Consider the following 18,400-nt stretch of genomic DNA (forward strand, 5'->3'; position numbering starts at 1 on the left):
GAGAGAAGGAGAGAGGAGAGGAGGTGAGAGGAGAAAGGAGAAGAGGGACAGAAGAAGAGGAGATGAGAAGAGAGGAGAGAGTATAGGAGAGATAAGAGCACTGGTTTGCCTATGTACACTCCCACAGAAGGTGTTGAATGAGTTCCTGATATCCCTGATCAGTATCAGCATTGGTGCATTCCAAAATTACAGGTTACAGTGTACAAACAACATAATGAGCATCGTGGCTTACAAAACTGTAGTATAAAATCAGAACACATACTGATGCTGGGATCCCTTATGAGTGGTGCACTGTATTCCTCAAGTGGAGTGGATAGTGCCAAATGAAGTTCTCCAGCCTCAGAGCAGGTTTTAGGCTTTCAGTAGACACAATAAATCTAAAACAGAAGGGTGCTAGAGTAAAGGCAGCCTATGACAGCTCACCAAGCTTTCAGGGACGAGGCTGTGGATCGGCGTGTCATAAGATTCAGGATCTTTCTTTTACTCCAGATGGGGGAGAACATGAGGAAGATGACAAAAGACATGCCCAACAGCAACACATGGGGACAAAGTGAGAGGAAGTGAGTTTTTTCCCCCTCATAAACCAGTTCTGTTCAGCGAACCCTATACAACACTAGGGGGAAAAATAATGAAACATCCTACAGACGCTGAATGCTTAACACATAATGTCATGCTTCACAGGACTCTAAAGGAAAGAGCAGTGAAGAATGGGTGCAAATTAGTGGGAATAGTAAGGCTACTGCACCCTCAGTGCCTGCCAAAGAGCCTCAGAAGCCATCAAAGTTCCTTTTTTCATCTTTAGCTGGAATGAAGCTTGAGTATCATAGTGAAAGGTTTAAATGAATGTGAGACAAGATGCTAAAACCTGACTAGCGCTCAAGACAGCAGAAGGCACATGACCATCAAGTCCTGTTTCGATACATCTCCAACAGTGAACAACAAAAGCACTTAACCACAGAATTAACTGCATATCCACATAACCGTTACTTTCTGAAGCAAAATTACTTTATTCATTCACTGAAAACCACTACAATGTAAACAGTTTGTATCTCAACATTTGGCTTGATGATTGATGGTACAGTAACACCTCCATTCCTGTTCTAATCTTTTCCTATAGGAGGAGAAAATACAGACGACCAAGCATGTTCTTGTATATTCTTTTTACTTTGATACGACAACTGAAATATTTAGTGTAATTAAAACTTAAAAACACACAGCAAACGCACAGCTACCAGCTAGTACAGACCAGAAAAAAGCACTGAAAAATGCAGTAATTATTCAATGCCAGTAGGCCAGAGGGCACCGTGGGCATGTAGTAGGTGTGAGTTATAGATATGAGTGGCCAGGGATGCTGACTGCTGATAAGTTTGGCTGCAAGTGCGACACAGAGACGAATCTGGGTTCCCCCATCAGAGGGAAGGTGGACTCACTCGGCAGCACACAGGCTGACCTCAATACAGCAGCAGCAGTAACAGCAGCAGGGACAGAGAGAGAGAGAGAGAGAGAGAGGGAGGAAATAACAAGGAGAAAGAGAGAGGGAAAGAGATATAGACTGATTGAACACAATCTAAAAGACTGTGATGAGGCTGCTGAAAAAAAAAAAAAAAAACTCAAGCATATGCATGCATTAAATAGTGCTACCTGACGTCAGTTTGGAAAAAGGCCATGCCATGATACAGTAGTGACTGCTGTCAATGAACACTCCAAAATAGCAACAACTCAGAGCCAAACATCTCACTGCAGAGACAGATTGTGTGCAGCGTTCAAATATGGCCGTCTGGGTGGTCTCAGTGGATGGGCTATCAGGTCTTTCTGTTACCATAGCCAGCACAGCAAGGCTGTGTGCAGCCCCATTTCCCTGGCTCTTCTCCTTCCTCTCTCTCTCTTTTTTCAATCATCCGTTTTAAATCCTGATGTGAGTGGGGTTAGTGATGTCAGCATCTGGGATGTCCAGAATGTGGGTGAATATTTTTAGCATCAGTGTGTAGAGTGTGTAAGTGTGTGTGCTTGTGCGAGTATGTGTGAGTATGTGTGTGTGTGTGTGTGTGTGGTTGGGAGAGAAGGAGAGAAAGTGAGTGTGTATGTTGAGTAAGCAGATGAAAGATACAAAGGGACCATGTGTGAGAGATTGTGTGCGCATGGATGAGAGTGTGTGTTAGTTGCATGTGTGTGCAAAAGGGACTGTGTGTGTGTGTGTTTGTGTGTGTGTAGGGGGCCAGGACAGGCACTGAAAGAGAGAGAGAGAGAAAGAGCTATCCCACTCCCACAGGCTTCATCATAGCAGCTGGGTGATTTCTACAACTCCAACAGCTGACTGGAGGCGGGGACTGTGGTTTTACTCACGCACAGCCTCCCTCCCTCCCTCCCTCCCTCACACTCTCTCTCCCTTTTTCCCTCCCTCCCTCCCTCACTCTCTCCCTCCATCTCTCTCCCTCCCTTCTCTATGCACGTTACTACAGAGGCCTTGGCTATCACTGCACCACTCCTCCATGGCCTCATTTCTCCATCCCAAGCCTCTGCTGTGCCTGCACTGTGCTGCAGCTGGGACAGCACTGAGCTCCCTCGCCATCACCAGAGGCCTGATCCACATCAGACTACATCAGACCATATCTGATGTCTCAGATCATATCTAACGCTGGCCGACTGACGCAGAGTAGAAACCAGGAGACTGTAGACTACATCGGACCACATCACACCACTGCCACCCACACCACTCTCCATTTTCGTAAATGCTTCAATGTATTAAATCAATCAGCATTGCTTGGGAAATGGCATGATCGCAAATTGAAATACAGTGGAGCCCATGTCAGTTATCTGCAGTTCGACTGAAAATATTATGTGGATAATTATGAAAACAGACTGTTTTAAATTTGTAGCCACTGCACTGTCACACTTAACTTATATGTGGTGTGTTTTTAGTGCAACTCATATCTCATGTAGGGTAAGTCTGTCATTGACTCATCAAACGGCGGGGCTAGGACATAGACTTATGCGGCCTGTGCTATCGGACTTAGTTCCGAATTCTGAGCACAAGAATGCTCAAAGTCTTAAAGAAAGACTATGCAGGTCTAGTTATTCCTTCGCTGTTTTTGGGTGTTTACTGGATTTGGGCTCGCATTTTTCACTACACAGCTCCCCCTTCAGCTTCGGTAGCAAGTGACGCTACGTTAAACCCCCACTAGCTAGCGAGCTAGCCATCAAGAAACCAAGCTAAACACATACAGGGCTCAAACGAAGCACCCACCAAACGAAGCACCCACCAAACGACCCAGAAAGTGTTGTAGAACCATCAGAACGACTCTCAACCTGCATAATTAAGGTAATTTTTGCAAAAATTGTTGCATAGTGCTTCTTTAATTACCAGTTGGAAACTTGATTTTGTCAATGATACCTGAATTGCTGAGTTGGGGACATTTTTGTCCTCAGTTGGGGTCATCACTACAGTATCTACAACCTGCTTGTCCATATCCCATATTGTAAGTGCCTAGAGACCATTCTTTTGAGGAAATCTAAATGTTTAAAATAATTCATGTCATGGCTCACTGGATACATTTCATTTGTGCTTCATTGTCACGCACATAGGGGAAACAGCACCGGCAGTGTTCTTTAAATGTTCTGAGCAACACACACTGTTTGGGACATTTATGTTGTTTCCTCATTCCAACTTAAAACCACATCAACACATAGCTAGAAAAAATGCTCAACTAGGAAATTTGGACGTTCAAGGAGCACATGAAGGAAGCATTACAAAGGAGGAAGGAAGGAAGGAATGTATAGAGGACTGAAAAATAATTTATATTTTCCCCTGGTCATTGAGTGCCTACATTCATGTATCTTTAATCAGTCTGTAACAGCGGCCTATAACATTTAATTATTTTTTATACATTAGCTGTTGTTACTTACGTCTTATGTCCATAGTTCGCTACTATTTGCAGTTACAGCTATACGCATCTGGTCTTTACCCTTACAAATACATATATATTATGAAATGAAAGTCCATATTTGAGGCTGTATTTACTTTAGTTACTCACAAAAACAGTAGCCTCGTTTGCACAAAGTTGTACATTGTGAATTTTTTTTCAGAATTACAAAGCAATTACCCAGTCACTGTAATCAGTACACTAAGATGTTCTGATTATTTTTCATGATTATTGTAAAGACATACTACAGTAACTGGTCTGCTTCTCAGAACTGGTATTGTAATGGTACATGCATGGACGAGATGTGCTCAATCAATATGTTGTTTCTTTAAACAAAAGTGTTTTAGGGTTTTATATAGAAAGTTAAAGTACAAACATTTAGGCATCCTGCGAGTCAGATCTGCTCCAAAATGTAATGTGTTTTTCTCAGCCAATTTTCAGCAAATTTCACAAAAATCAGGCTGGTCTTTTTTGTGAAATCCTGTTAAAAAGGTAGAGGTAACAACTTTGAAACGAAAAGGTAACTATCTCGCTAAATTATATATATATATATAATTGACAATATCACATATATTTAACAATATCACACTGGTTGTACTGTTTGCACAAAACTATGTAGTGAACCTGGATGACAAGTGGAAAGGGCAGCTTTGTCACATGATACCATCAAACTGAATTTGATGCTGGGAAAAAAAGTTTTCAACAAAATAGTAAAACATGCTTAAGCTACAATGTTATTTGCAATTCTTTTAAAAAATAACAAATCCGGTGAGCAGATCAGTGTGCTAAACCAAACAGCACCACATTCACAGCGGTCCAACACGATCCATTCAGTTGGCATCCATCTGCATCGGCCACGTCTGACCCATTTCTCCCACAGTCCTCCCACCTCTCAGAATGTTTTCACTGCCCAAAGAGAAATCAAAGCTTGAGATCAATGATCAGCCCTCGCTATTCTCCCTCCATTCCTGTCGTTCATGAGTAAACAAACTCAACTGCATTCTGTTGAACCTTGCGTCTGTGAGTGCCTTATTAGTCGGACGGCCATCATTGGATCGCTTTAAACTACCTTAGTTAATATGAGTGGAAAAACCTGATACACCATTGTTTATCTTTTGGACCTCTTTAAAAGCAGAGCTCAAATTCTTGAGCCCGGTGTTACTTACAGTAACTTTTTCCAGTTAGCATACTTGCCAGTCCCCACTCAACACAAGTTAACTAAAGATAGAGCGGGTTCCATTCAGTGACAAGTTTAAATTTCTTGTTCACACAGGCAAACAGAAGAGGCCAGTGTCTCCCATCGATGTGCCTTGCACAGGGCACTGGAAAGTTGCTGAAAGCCAGATCACCTGCCTCATTTGGGCCTATTGAGGGTGGACAATGAGACTCGGTTTGCATGATTGCATGCGGTTGTGTGTGTGTGTGTGTGTGTGTGTGTGTGTGTGTGTGTGTGTGTGTGTGTGTGTGTGTGTGTGAGAGTGCATGTGTCTGCCTCTGTACACCAGTTAGAGGTTTTATGCAACATGCTTGGGTAGTGAAATGACCAAAAACTGGCCTACTACTCTCCCAGCAGGCTAATTACATGGCGCATTTTGCGAAAAATACGGAACCCCATGATTTCACTTTAAGAGCAGAAAAAACACCCTTACCAGCACAATGTTTTATAAAAATATGCCAATATCAAACCCACTGTATTAGCAGTGGCGTAACTATAGTAGGTGCAGCAAGTGCAGTCACACCAGGGCCCGTGACCTCCCGGGGCCCGTCGCTACCCCCGCCCTGCCTCCTTTTTTTTTTTTTTTTTAGAACTTTAGAATGTTAGAGCACGGAGAGTGAAGCGTCACTTTGACGATCTATCGGAAGATGAGCGCTTAACCGATGCAGAGAGATACTTCAGAGTGCAGGTATTTAATGCAACTCTGGACATCATAATCAGTCAGCTCTCCCAAAGATTTGCAAGTATGCGGGAAAATTGTCATGTGTTTGAGTCTTTACGTCCTATGACCCTTCAACTCGCAGGTGATGATGAACTGCTTGAAAAGGCAAGACGTTTGTCAGACCATTATAGCAGGGACATTGCACCGACATTCCCAACACAACTCCTCTCATTCAGGTCTTGCTTTAAAGCAGAGATTTCACAGAAGTCATCTATTTTTCAACTTGCCAAAATGCTGGTGGTAGATTATGACAGTGTAACATCCACATTCAGGGAAGTGTGTACTCATGTTGTTTCTGACATTGCCTGTGACTGTGGCAACAGCTAAGCGATCTTTTTCCAAACTTAAACTTATTAAGACCTATACCTAAGGAGCAGCATGGGGCAGGAGAGGCTCCGTGGGTTAGCTATCCTGTCCATTGAAAATACGAGAGCCAGAGCATTAAATATTGGGAACATCGTTGACGATTTTGCACAACGAAAGGCTCGTAAGATGGCCTTCTTCTAATGGCCTAATTCACGCATATTGGGGATTGTATGCATATGAATGATTTTATTTGGCTTCTGGGCGGTTAAATAAGTTAGGCTACATTAAGTTTTGTTTCTGCGCAGTACGAGTTTATAAGCAAGCAATCTACGCTTGCAATTTCAGCAGAGGGTTGAAGAGGCGCATTGAGTGTTCCCATAATTCCATGCGAGTTGATGTTCATGCAGTAATATTAGATTACCCTGGCCTGCAGGCTGTTAATAAAATTATTTTTTAATGTTTTCACATGTAATGGATATGTAGTCGTGTGTTTTTTATTTGAAATTGTAATCTGTAACTACTAAACTACTTTGGTGCCTCAGGCCCCTTGCATAAACAATTGAAGTCACCCTTAATGTGTATTGCATGTATCAGAGCTAATGCATCGTGGGCCAAAGTTCGTCGGTATGAGGCCCGCGTAGAGCTCTCGCACCGGGGCCCACCATTGGTTTGTTACGCCACTGAGTATTAGCCTACTGTTGGCTAATGTCCTACAGGTTTTGCAGTGGTAAGGTTAAACCTAACATACCATACCAGAGAACCAATGTTTAGTGATTATTTATGGTTACTGACTTGTTTTGACATTAGACTACTCAAGTGAAAACATACAAAATGTGAAGGTGTACCACTAACAGAGCATTTACTTTAGGCTTACAATCAAAATAGTTTCTCCCACACAGATGACATGCTGCTGTCTTCCTAAATATTAATTGCATTGCATCATGTTAACATTTCTACTGTCTCTTTATCTGTCCTTGTCTAAACGTCATCAATGTAAAGTTAATGATGTTACATGATTGTTGAAGTGAAGCAGTTTATTTCAAGGAATGATTAGCATGCTAGCTATGATATTTCACACACTAACACAAGGTTTACTTCACTGCAAGTTTATAACTACTGACGAATTTAACAGGTGAACTGCCTAACATAACTGTTTATATTGGCCATGTCTTCAAGCTTCCTGAGAAATGTATTGTTATTCCAGTAGTGCTAACGTAACATGAGAGTTTAAAGGAATAAGTTAATGCCAAAGTGCTCCAAATGTTTTTACATTAAGATTATTTCAATGTTAACAGTTGATATTCTTACACAGATCAGCAACAGCAAGAAAATACAACTTCTGTTTCAGTATTTCCTTTTAACTTGATCTGCTGCAGTTTGTTAGATAGCTAGTTAAATACTTTATTGATCCCCAAGGGGAAATCCAAGGTCTCAGTAGCATACAGACATCACACACAACATTCACTAACAGCAGAAAAAGTAATTAAAAGTATATAATATAAAAAACACAACAAGCAATAAGGACAGTAGAAGATAAAGAATATACTAAAATACAAATTATACTAAATGACACTAAATATAAATCAAGTCTAAAACAGTACCACATAGTGGGTGATTTAGCATGAGACGCTTGCAATGACTGCGGCAGGGACTGAGCCTGTGATTCTCTGTGCATAAGGTAAGGTGCTCTGTGAGAGTGAGTGATGGTGCCAATGAGTAAGTCCAACAGTGAACACACACCATCAGAGCCACTGCTAATAGCATAGCAACTTGATTTGTTTGTGGGACAAACGTGGGAGCCGTGTTGCGTCAGGTGAGAAAATTAGACAATCTGATTGGTTATTAATCTATACATGATTGACTATTCGAAAAAGTCCCACATCACTGTATAGACACAAATATAGATTCATTTGACATGTAGGTTACCGTCCCTATGCCGTTGTCATGAGGGGAGGGAATCATGCTAGCAGCGTACCATTGGGGGAAAGTTACATTTTACACATTTGTTTTAAATTCAGATGAGATTTATCTTGTTTCTGAACACAATGGTTTCGAAGGATTATGTTTATTTAACTGTGTGTTATAAACCAGATATTGCTGATTTTGCTGGTGTAGCTGGTTGGGCATTGACATTGTTGGTGTAAGATGGTCATACTGGTTAGCTAGAATGACCAACATAAGCTGGCATGGCCAGTTAAACCAGCAATGTAAGACCAGCAAAACCAGCTAAAATGACCATTGTAAACTGGGTAAGCCAGCTGAAGGTATGCTTTCGCAAGAGTTTTGCTGGTCTAGGTGGTCAATCATCATAGGGTGGTCAAACAAGCTGGTCAACCAGCAAACCAACTTAACCTGGTCAAGCTGTTTTATTTTCAGCAGAGAGCTAACTAGTTTACATTACTTGTTGGAAATATTCATGTCAGAATGAATTAAGGTGCAATTTAAGAAAATGCGGTGTTACACAGCATATGTCCTGGCTTGCTAACCCAAGCTCAGTCTGGCCATTGAAAACAGTTCTAATGAATCTACTCAAGATAGTTCTGTCAGTACTGGAATTACCAAAACATGGGAATTTTTGGTTTCCCGACCGACCCTGCTGATACAGATAATAACTCTCAGTCCAAACCTTTGTTATGGCTTTTATTCATGTTTCCTTGAAGATTTAATTTTATTAAGGTCTTTACTTACGCAGGTGCATTTCCATCTAATTACTGTACATTCAATCGAAGCTATTGCTTTCCCCCTTGTAGGGGAAAGTCAAATTTAAGTTCAACTCAAAATACCCTTTTTCTTACTCAATCTATTCTTATTACTCTTTATGTCATCCCCCGGGTTGCGTGTCGTCGTTTGTCTAGAACGGAGGTTGCCTGGCGATCGGAGGAGGAGGAGGAAGAGGTGGGGGGAGAAATCGACACACAGGTGATCTAAGGGGGTTTTAGGAGAAACAGGTCAAATCTGATTTCAAATGTTGCTTTCCTATGAGAACCCTCATGACACCTGCTAGCCTACTTCCCCAGTCCGTCCATGACTCTCTTTCATTGTGTTCTATCACTGGCTATGTGAGTTTACTTGTGTGTGCGCATGTGTGTGTGAGTGTGAGAGAGAGACAGACAGAGAGAGAGATGTTCATCATCACGGCTCCACACCTCGCCATTTAAACATTCGCAGATCCTTATCATCCGTGCCAGCCTTGGCCTCCATCTCTGTCATAACTGACCATTCTCACAGAAAAGCAAGACCAGAGAAACACGCTGTTTCAAACTAATTCGCAATTCTCTAGCACTTTCCGCTTGCTCACAGTTTCTTGCATGTGCAAGCCTCAGAGGAGTCGAGCTGCTTACATTCGCATTTGAAACGTTGCAACTGCTCTGCTGTGCTACCCTTGCTGGGGACCAAAATGGAGGATGCCTGCCTGCTTCTTCCCTCGTGTTTTTTCCTCGTATCTCATTGTACTTTGCTATGCTCTGAAAGTGGTCGCATACATCACACATTCATCAAACACCCAAAGACAGATGAGTAGTCTACCTTACGTCACCTCTCACCTCATAATCTGCCATCACCAAACAAGCAGAAAGGACTTAAAAGCAATGACAAACAGACAAGAATCCTAAACTAGCATATGACAGCACACTACTCGTTAGGCTTGTCTTGTCTGTCCTGTTCGTGGTGCGCATGGGGAGGAGGAGACCCACCTGGTGTCATGTAGCCCCGTGGCGAGGGGGATATGTGAGGGGGGGGAGGCGGTGGGGGGAAGTGCTTGTGGTGGCGGTAGTCCTTCTCACTGCGAGAGCGCGTCCTCTCGGGGGGCCGCTCAGCGAACTCGGCGCTAGGCCAGGCCCGGCGCAGGTTGGTGCTTCGGGTCTTCTTCATGGCGAGGCCAGAGGGGTTGGTAGGTGGGGGCAGGAGGGTGCCAAGCGCGGGGCAGTTAGAGGTGGGAGAGGGGAGGAGGAGGGAGGAGGGAAGGAAAGGTAAAGGGAGGAGAGGAGAAGGAGGGGGGAGGGGGGGCTACCTCAGGCTCAGTCCCTCCCGCACATTGGCAGGGGGTGCCCCGGGTGAGGGATCAGCAGGCCAAAGACATGGCGTGAGCCAGCGCGACGCACGCACACATACACACACACACACACACACACACACACACACACGCTCACACACACACACACACACTTACACACAAACACACACACACACACACACACACACACACACACACACACACGCTCACACACACACACACACACACACACACACTCACACACACGTCTGCGGACACAAACACAGACACACACAGACACACTCAGACACACAAACAGAACAAGCAAATGCCCGCCTGCCCGCCTGGCTGCCGCCTCAGAGCCTGGGCTCAGGGGGCAGTGGTGACGGCGCTGGAGGCAGGACCGGGATCGGATGGGGGAGGCGCTGGCCGGGGTGGGGGTCTCCTGCACCGGCGCCGCTGCTGCTGCTGTGTGCTCGGGGGAGAGAAGCCGGCACTCCCCGCAGGCATCACCCTTCACTGGAGCTCAGCCCTGCGCGACCGCAGCCAGGTGCCCCATTCATACGCCACCGTGCGCTCATAACGCTCCACTACAGCGTTACAGGGGGTGGGGAGGAAGGACGGATGGAGGTAGAGAGAGGGAGAGAGGGAAGGGGCTGGGAGAGAGCTGGGAGGGAAGGTTAAAGATGATCCAGGAAAAAGCTTCCGCGAGCGGCTTTCCAGTTACGGAGAAAAAGGTTTTTTTCCCCCCTCTCCTTTCAACGAAAGGATGGATATACAGGGGGAGGGATGGGAGAGGGAAATGGAAAACCTGGTGATGAGGAGAGAGGGAGGTTGGATGCGAATTGGAGAATGAGGGAGAGGTTAGAGTGAGGAGGGAGAGAGAGAGAGAGAGAGAAAGGGAGAGAGGGAGAGGGAGAGAGAGGAGAAAGACAGCGAGGCCTGCACTTCCAACAATGGCTCAATTCAGCTACGGGTGCACGGGGAGACAAAAGCACCCCCCTCCAGCCAAAAATACAAAAAAATATATCAAGAGGGTATAAAAGAGAAAAGGAGGCGGCGGTCTCTCCTGTGACCTCCAAGCAGGCACTCCGGCACACACCGCTGTCGACAGAGAAGCCTGTGTGTCGATTTCTCCCCCCACCTCCTCCTCCTCCTCCTCCGATCGCCAGGCAACCTCCGTTCTAGACAAACGACGACACGCAAGCCGGGGGATGGCAGCAGAAAGAGAGCCCACCGAGCGCAAGAGAGAGAAAAAAAGAGAGAGATAGAGAGAGCAGCCGGAGGAGAAGGAGAAAAAAATCTAATGCACGGCAAGTGGAAAGATTACAGATCCGTCTCTCGTCTCGAGCAAATCCAAAGAGGGAGGAATAATCAGGAAGGACGGCAGCTGCTTTTTTCCCCCTCCTTTTCATCGACGGCACAGCATCCCCCGAGTGAAATGTCTCTCCTCCTCTCCTCCACGGCTACCGCTGCTACCGCTAGTGCTGATGGTCGTTAAGCTGCCGTTGCTATTGCTTGCCAGTGCTGCTGCTGCTGCTGCCGCTGCTGCTGCTGCTACCAGCACCTTCAGAAAGGGTGTGTGTGTGCGCGTGTGTGTGTGTGTGTGTGTGTGTGTGTGAATGTGTGTGAGTGAGAAAGAGAGTGAGAGAGAGAGGGAGGCAGAGAAAAAGAGAGAGAGAGCGTGAGTGCGTGTGTGAGAGAAAGCGTGTGTGAGCGAGCGTGCGCGTGTCTGCCTGCCGCGCAAGATTCTGCGTGAGCGTGCGTGTGTCCGTTTCTACGTGGTAGAGCCATGAGAGACAGTGAGAAAGAGAGAGTGAGAGAGAGAGAGAGAGAAAGAGCAAAAGAGGGAGAATTGAGTGAAAGAGAGAATATGCAGAATTCACAACTGGGGGTAGAAGAAGAAATAGTAACAAAAGAGAAAGGAGGAAAGGACAAGAACATAAATAAAAAAGCTAATTACTATAGAGGTTCGGAGGGGTTGGACTGACGAGCTGTACCTGGGACTGCTAAGTGTTTTCTTTTAACCCCTTCTTCCCTGCCTGCTGCATCTACGTACCTGTGATTTGTCCCAGTAGTTTATTTCTCATGTTTTCAACTGTCCAAACTCTCTCTCTCTTCTCTCTCTCCTTCTAAAAGAAAGCCAGCTTCCAAAATCAGGCAATGTTGGCTGATCGTGTTGGGCAGCATATTCTAATGTAAAGCACACACCCCCCACACACACACTGATACACATTCATGCAGACACACACACACGCACACACGCACACACACACACACACACACACAAACCATACTTCCCTTGCCCAAGTTCCCCTCTGGCCACTAGCCCATCCTATAACAGTGTGGCTGCTAGATTAACACTCAAAGCCAAGCAATTTTTAGCCACTGCCTCACACTCCCTCACTGACAGAGAGGCAGGGAAACAGTGAAGCATCAATGAAAACAAAAGTTACCAACTATGATCATTGCCCTTATCCTATCTCTCACCAGGCTCATCCTTTATAGCAATGGCACATCCATGGTAACTCAAATTTACTTCTGTTCTTAAATGATGACATCAACCTTTCTTTCTTTCACCACCAAAATCCAAATTGAACACAAACTTAAACACTAAGGAACACATTTTAGCTCCATAACTCCATAACTTCGTAACTCCATAAATCCGTAGCTCCGTAACATGACACAGTTGAGAGAAAATCACTCACGGTGTCCTTCAACCTCTGATACTGTGAACCCAAATCCAATGATTACTTGGACATCTGCATGTAAGGTTTGTCTCCAGGAAGTCAAAAGCAGAACTCATAAGCAGAACTGATCCAGGTCAACTCAGTGCTGCCTGTGCTTCTGCTGGAGAGCTCCTCCTGGGTCAGTTAACTCTTAAAGGGTTAAGTGGGGGTAAAGGCTTATAGAGTCAGAGGTCACAGAAGGGGGGCGTGTGGCAGCGACAAAGCTTTCTCACTCAATCCCTCCCACAACCCCTTCAATTTGTACAAGACCAGCTTTTCTGACAAGAATGTGACTTTGATTTCAGAGAGGCACAACAAGGGACATAACAATAAGGGTGTTACGGTACAGGGACCCCTGAACCCATTGCCAAGAGTGAATTAACATGGCTTCTTTTGATGTCACCACACTCCATCAGACGAAAAAAAAAGGACACCAATTTTGCATTCTGCTAGGAGAAGCCATGGCCAAACGGCTCAGTGTCTGTGGTGGAGTCCACACATACACCTTCTGAGTGTTTTAGCTTTAACGATTAAGCCCAGTAAGCCTCAATCTGATGACTACGGGAGTTCATAGCTATAGATGCAGTCAAATTATCCTCTGCAATGGTCAATGTCAGTTTACATAAAGAGCAAAAGGTAACTTAAGATTGCAAAAAGCAGAGTGGAACAACAATCGACTATTTTACAAATAAAAAAGTATCCCACAAGTTCCCCATAGGGCATCTACTACAATCACAAGCCTTGTGAATCTGGCCTGCAATCTCTGTACACCGCAGAGGACAACTGAGGAGAGTCAGTAGTTTATAATACGGACCCTAGCCCGACGGTGTGCCGGGTATCATTATCAATGCCGTCATATACATCAATGGCGTCATATACATTTTGTTTGTCCCTCAGGGGAGACAACAGCAATCTCAGAAATCCATCCTGTGCAGAAATTACATGGTTAAACATTTCCATTTGAATCACTTTTATAATATTGAAAATAGTCTTCAAATATTTAAAGAGTGACCTGATATGTGAGGTAAATCGAAACATTTATGTTGACGGGCACTAAATAAATAGTTTTGCTCCATTAGTAAAACAAGGCCATAGAACTAGACCAATGGTCAGAGCATTGGTCGAAAGCCGTATCTTGCAATTTTAGCTAAAGTTAAACTCTTAATTTGAACTGCTCCAAAATGTAACAATATAAAATGTAAATGTTTCATCCTTAGGCTATGCTATACCTTTCCACTGGACACACACACACACACACACACACACACACACACACCCATACATACACACACAATATTCACAAGCAGTTACCATCTCTGCTATTTCCTCCTTCTCTCTGACACACTCTCACTGGGCCCCTATACCAAATACCTTGAAAATGTGTCAGCTTACTTTAATCTAGATATCATAATGATGACAATGAGAAGAAAATCCAAAACCTGTGTATGAGGGGGACACGATGACTATTACTTCAATGATAAAACTAGAACAAAACATAAACATCGAGACAAAAAGAAAATATATAACAACATGAGCAGAATATGCAGAGGGCTGAGAAGCAGGTTGCCCATGTGCCACAAATCTTTCAGAACAAGGTAGTGAGAGTGTGAAGCATATTGGCACAATTCAAAGCGAGAAGCACCTTTCTATATCTACACACAGCATGCCTTTAGATCAGAGTGGGAGCACGCTACACCCACAGAAGAGCCTTCTAGAAATGAAGTGGTGCCTGCTTTGACACATATTGCCGGGGTATCCATGCTACCTCTGATGATTGATGCTAAAAGAAGCCAGCAAATGTGTTCCTGGAAGCCTTCGGACAGGCGGTTTGAGCTACACCAAAAATAATAATAAAACTACTGTCATATGGCACAGAAGGGCCAATAGTGTACTTGACAGTGTGGATGAGCTGTACCTGACGTCGACGCCACATTTTTACATGAGAACGATGTGCACTTGCAACATAACAGTGCACAACCGGCACTGCTAATTCCAAATGCAGATGTGTGTTGAGGTGCAAAGCCCACTGGGGCTGCATAGGCACATGCTGTAAGTGGCCACGGTATGCCGCCTTGTGGGTGAAAATGGAAGTGCACCCACTCCTGCTGCTGTAATTGAAACAGTGCACACGTGACTCCTGCTCACATGTTGGTTTAGACGAGAAGGATGACTGCATGCATGCAGTTCAACATTTAGACTGTTCCAGCCGCCCTATGGGAGATCATACACTAATCATTTATTGGAAGATTGCCTGAGATGGCCAAGCTGCCATACAATGAAGTCATCACAGTAACATTTGGAAGACTGCTTCAAAAACAGATGATGGATAGAAAAAAAAATATGGCGAAAAGAAATCACTGGTGTCACCTGTATCCCACAAAATCCCACAAAAGTCCAACTCAAGCACAGAGGCACTGTACACAATCCTGTTTTTTTTCTTCTTCTTTCCGACAGCACCCCCAACATGGGTTTCACCCTCGTGAGTGAGGGGCCTTCCAAAAGAGTGCCGTTTATTTGGGATGATCCCCCATAAGTGGATTTGCAGTGGGAGAGTGAGCCAGCTCACAATGGAGCTGCGGGGATCCCTACTAATGTGCTCACCCGCATTGTCTCCTAGTGCGGCCCGTGATGCTCGCTAGCGCGAGCTGGGGAGGTGTGAGTGGAGGGGGTGGGGGGCGGGGGCGGGGGCGCCTGGATTGGTTGGGGCAGTAAAGAGGAGGGGCTTGGCTGTGTCAAAGCTGCTCTACTTCATTCATACCCAAAAAGAAGAAAAAAAGGGTGAGCGGTGAGGTGTGTTTGTGAGGGTGTGTGTGAGTGAGGGTGTGTGTGAGTGAGGGTGTGTGTGTGTGTGTGTGTGTGTGTGTGTGTGTGTGTGTGTAGTTGTGTGTGTGTTTGTGTGTTTGTGTGTGTGTGTGTGTGTAGTTGTGTGTGTGTTTGTGTGTTTGTGTGTGTGTGTGTGGAGGCGGGGTGGGTGCTTTACACCAGCCCTTTTATTTCTCTGCCGAGCCGCCACAGTGCTCGTAGTCATGGAAACGGCATGTGATGAGCTCACAGACGCTGCAGTGTGGCATCTCTTAAAGGAGAAAAGAACTCAGGAAGAGAAGACGGAACCAGTGCAGGAGAAGAACACAGGAAGAGAAGACGGAACCAGCGCAGGAGAAGAACACAGGAAGAGGAGACGGAACCAACGCAGGAGAAGAACACAGGAAGAGGAGACGGAACCAACGCAGGAGAAGAACACAGGAAGAGGAGACGGAACCAACGCAGGAGAAGAACACAGGAAGAGGAGACGGAACCAACGCAGGAGAAGAACACAGGAAGAGGAGACGGAACCAACGCAGGAGAAGAACACAGGAAGAGGAGACGGAACCAACGCAGGAGAAGAACACAGGAAGAGGAGACGGAACCAGCGCAGGAGAAGAACACAGGAAGAGGAGACGGAACCAACGCAGGAGAAGAACACAGGAAGAGGAGACGGAACCAACGCAGGAGAAGAACACAGGAAGAGGAGACGGAACCAACGCAGGAGAAGAACACAGGAAGAGGAGACGGAACCAACGCAGGAGAAGAACACAGGAAGAGGAGACGGAACCAACGCAGGAGAAGAACACAGGAAGAGGAGACGGAACCAACGCAGGAGAAGAACACAGGAAGAGGAGACGGAACCAGCGCAGGAGAAGAACACAGGAAGAGGAGACGGAACCAACGCAGGAGAAGAACACAGGAAGAGGAGACGGAACCAACGCAGGAGAAGAACACAGGAAGAGGAGACGGAACCAGCGCAGGAGAAGAACACAGGAAGAGGAGACGGAACCAACGCAGGAGAAGAACACAGGAAGAGGAGACGGAACCAACGCAGGAGAAGGGGGGAGACGGAGATGGCGTGTGTCACCGGCAAGGAGATGGTTACTCTAGTATGTGCCTGGATTCCTCTCTCCATTCCCAGTACAGTCAGCATCCTACGTCCAAGCAACATAGCATGCTAGACCACGTATGGGGCCATCCTCTATCCAATTTCACTACAGAAACAAAATGCAGAGACACAAACATCTGCTGTGATCAGAGATCGAGTCACCCGAACAACCAAAACCATCAGTTTCACAGGACAGTAATCAATTGACAGAGTGTTTAATGTTCCCATACACAATCTACAAATACTATTTTGATGACTAAACAGACTGCAATGTTACAGTCGACACCACAGAGTCCTGTCCATTTTATAGTTGTCTAGACAGGCAAAACCAACTAAAATTGAAAAACAAAGTTCCCAGTGTGTATGTGAGGTAGGGTCTTGAACAGCAGAGGTAGTCACCAGGACAAGAAGGTTCCAGTACGAAGAAAAAATATTTGCTGGCAGCTTAAAATATATATTTCTTCTTCGTACTAGAACCATCTTGTCCTGGTGACTACCTCTGCCACTCAACACCCTACCTCACAGTGTAACATCATCAATGCACAATGCACATATCTACAGTAACCTGAACCTCACAGTGTCAGTACAAACTAGAGGGTTGTGATGAGTTCTCATGCCACACCTCTAGATGGCAGCACTGTACTATTTTAGTTTTGAGTTCACATGGTTCAGTCTTTTAGGACCTGTTCCTGTGATATGTTCCCCATCTGAACAAAAATCTGCATTGGTGAACCACCAAGAGTTTAAGTGCTACTGTACATCAAGTGCAAAGTCCAATAATTTTACTTTCAATCTGAGATGGAGTCACAAGAGCAAGGGAGAGGCAGCCTGCCTGAAGTGATAAAACACTTTCCAGTATTCTTTTCCGTGATGTCATTTTCTCTGAAGTTCAAATTTTCCAAAGTGGCATTTTATGCTTTGTGTAGAGATTGGGCAAATCTTTCACAAACGCATCAGAGTTGGGCAACAAAGTGCCCAAACCAGTTTCCACTGTTCTTTCATGAGGTTGAACGTGGGACAATTAAGCCCGGGCATATGGAGCAGGAGGCCAATGAAGAGAGCAGAAGGCCTGGGTGCATCATTGTCCAACTCCACGGGTCTGCGGTCATCTGGAGAAAGCACGGTTGTGGGTAGAGGAGTCCAGCCCAGTGCCCTGCACACTGCACAAAGCTCCTAAGCCAGGCTGGAATTCTCTTCGCTCGGAGTGCCCTCATTCAACGGGGGCTGCTTCACAGACAGCCTGAAAAGAAACATTGTGCGCCACAGCATTCCCTCTCAGTCTATAACACACACATACACCATACACACACACATGCAAACCCACACACCTTTTCTCTGCACCCTGCAAGACAATGAATGAACAAGTTGCTCCACGCTCCTACTCATCTTGCAGCCTGCTCACAATGGACCCTCTTGAACTCGTCCCCCTTTCCCATTCTGTAACTCTCTCCCTCTCAAAGTCTAGTCTTGTTTTCTTTTTCTTCATGGTTCGTGGAAGACCGGGCACTTGCACAGGCAAATTGCCTCAGTTTGATTGAGAGTCATTTCAAGTAAAGAACAACCAAATGGATGGCAATATTAAAAATTCTGCTCAGCTTATCAGC

At 45.3% G+C, this 18,400-nt stretch overlaps 1 protein-coding gene across 2 annotated transcripts in view; it reads right to left on the reverse strand.

Moving 5' to 3' along the window:
* stox2a (storkhead box 2a) overlaps window positions 1-18,400 on the reverse strand; it is a 72,494-nt gene that overhangs the window by 32,956 nt on the left and 21,138 nt on the right. The window contains exon 1 of one of the 2 annotated variants that reach the window (XM_076294030.1): window positions 9,856-10,125. The exons of the other annotated variant lie outside the window; for it this stretch is intronic. Within the exon in view, the coding sequence (XP_076150145.1) occupies window positions 9,856-10,033 (178 nt within the window). The 5' untranslated portion in view covers window positions 10,034-10,125. Of the gene's footprint in view, window positions 1-9,855; window positions 10,126-18,400 lie in introns of those variants that run through there. 2 annotated transcript variants of the gene reach the window in all.

Source organism: Alosa pseudoharengus, unplaced genomic scaffold (genome assembly GCF_046254945.1).
Source record: "Alosa pseudoharengus isolate Yale_2024_CS ecotype anadromous, Long Island Sound unplaced genomic scaffold, YU_APseudo_1.1 YU_APseudo_1.1_scf_2, whole genome shotgun sequence".
Taxonomy (NCBI): domain Eukaryota; kingdom Metazoa; phylum Chordata; class Actinopteri; order Clupeiformes; family Clupeidae; genus Alosa; species Alosa pseudoharengus.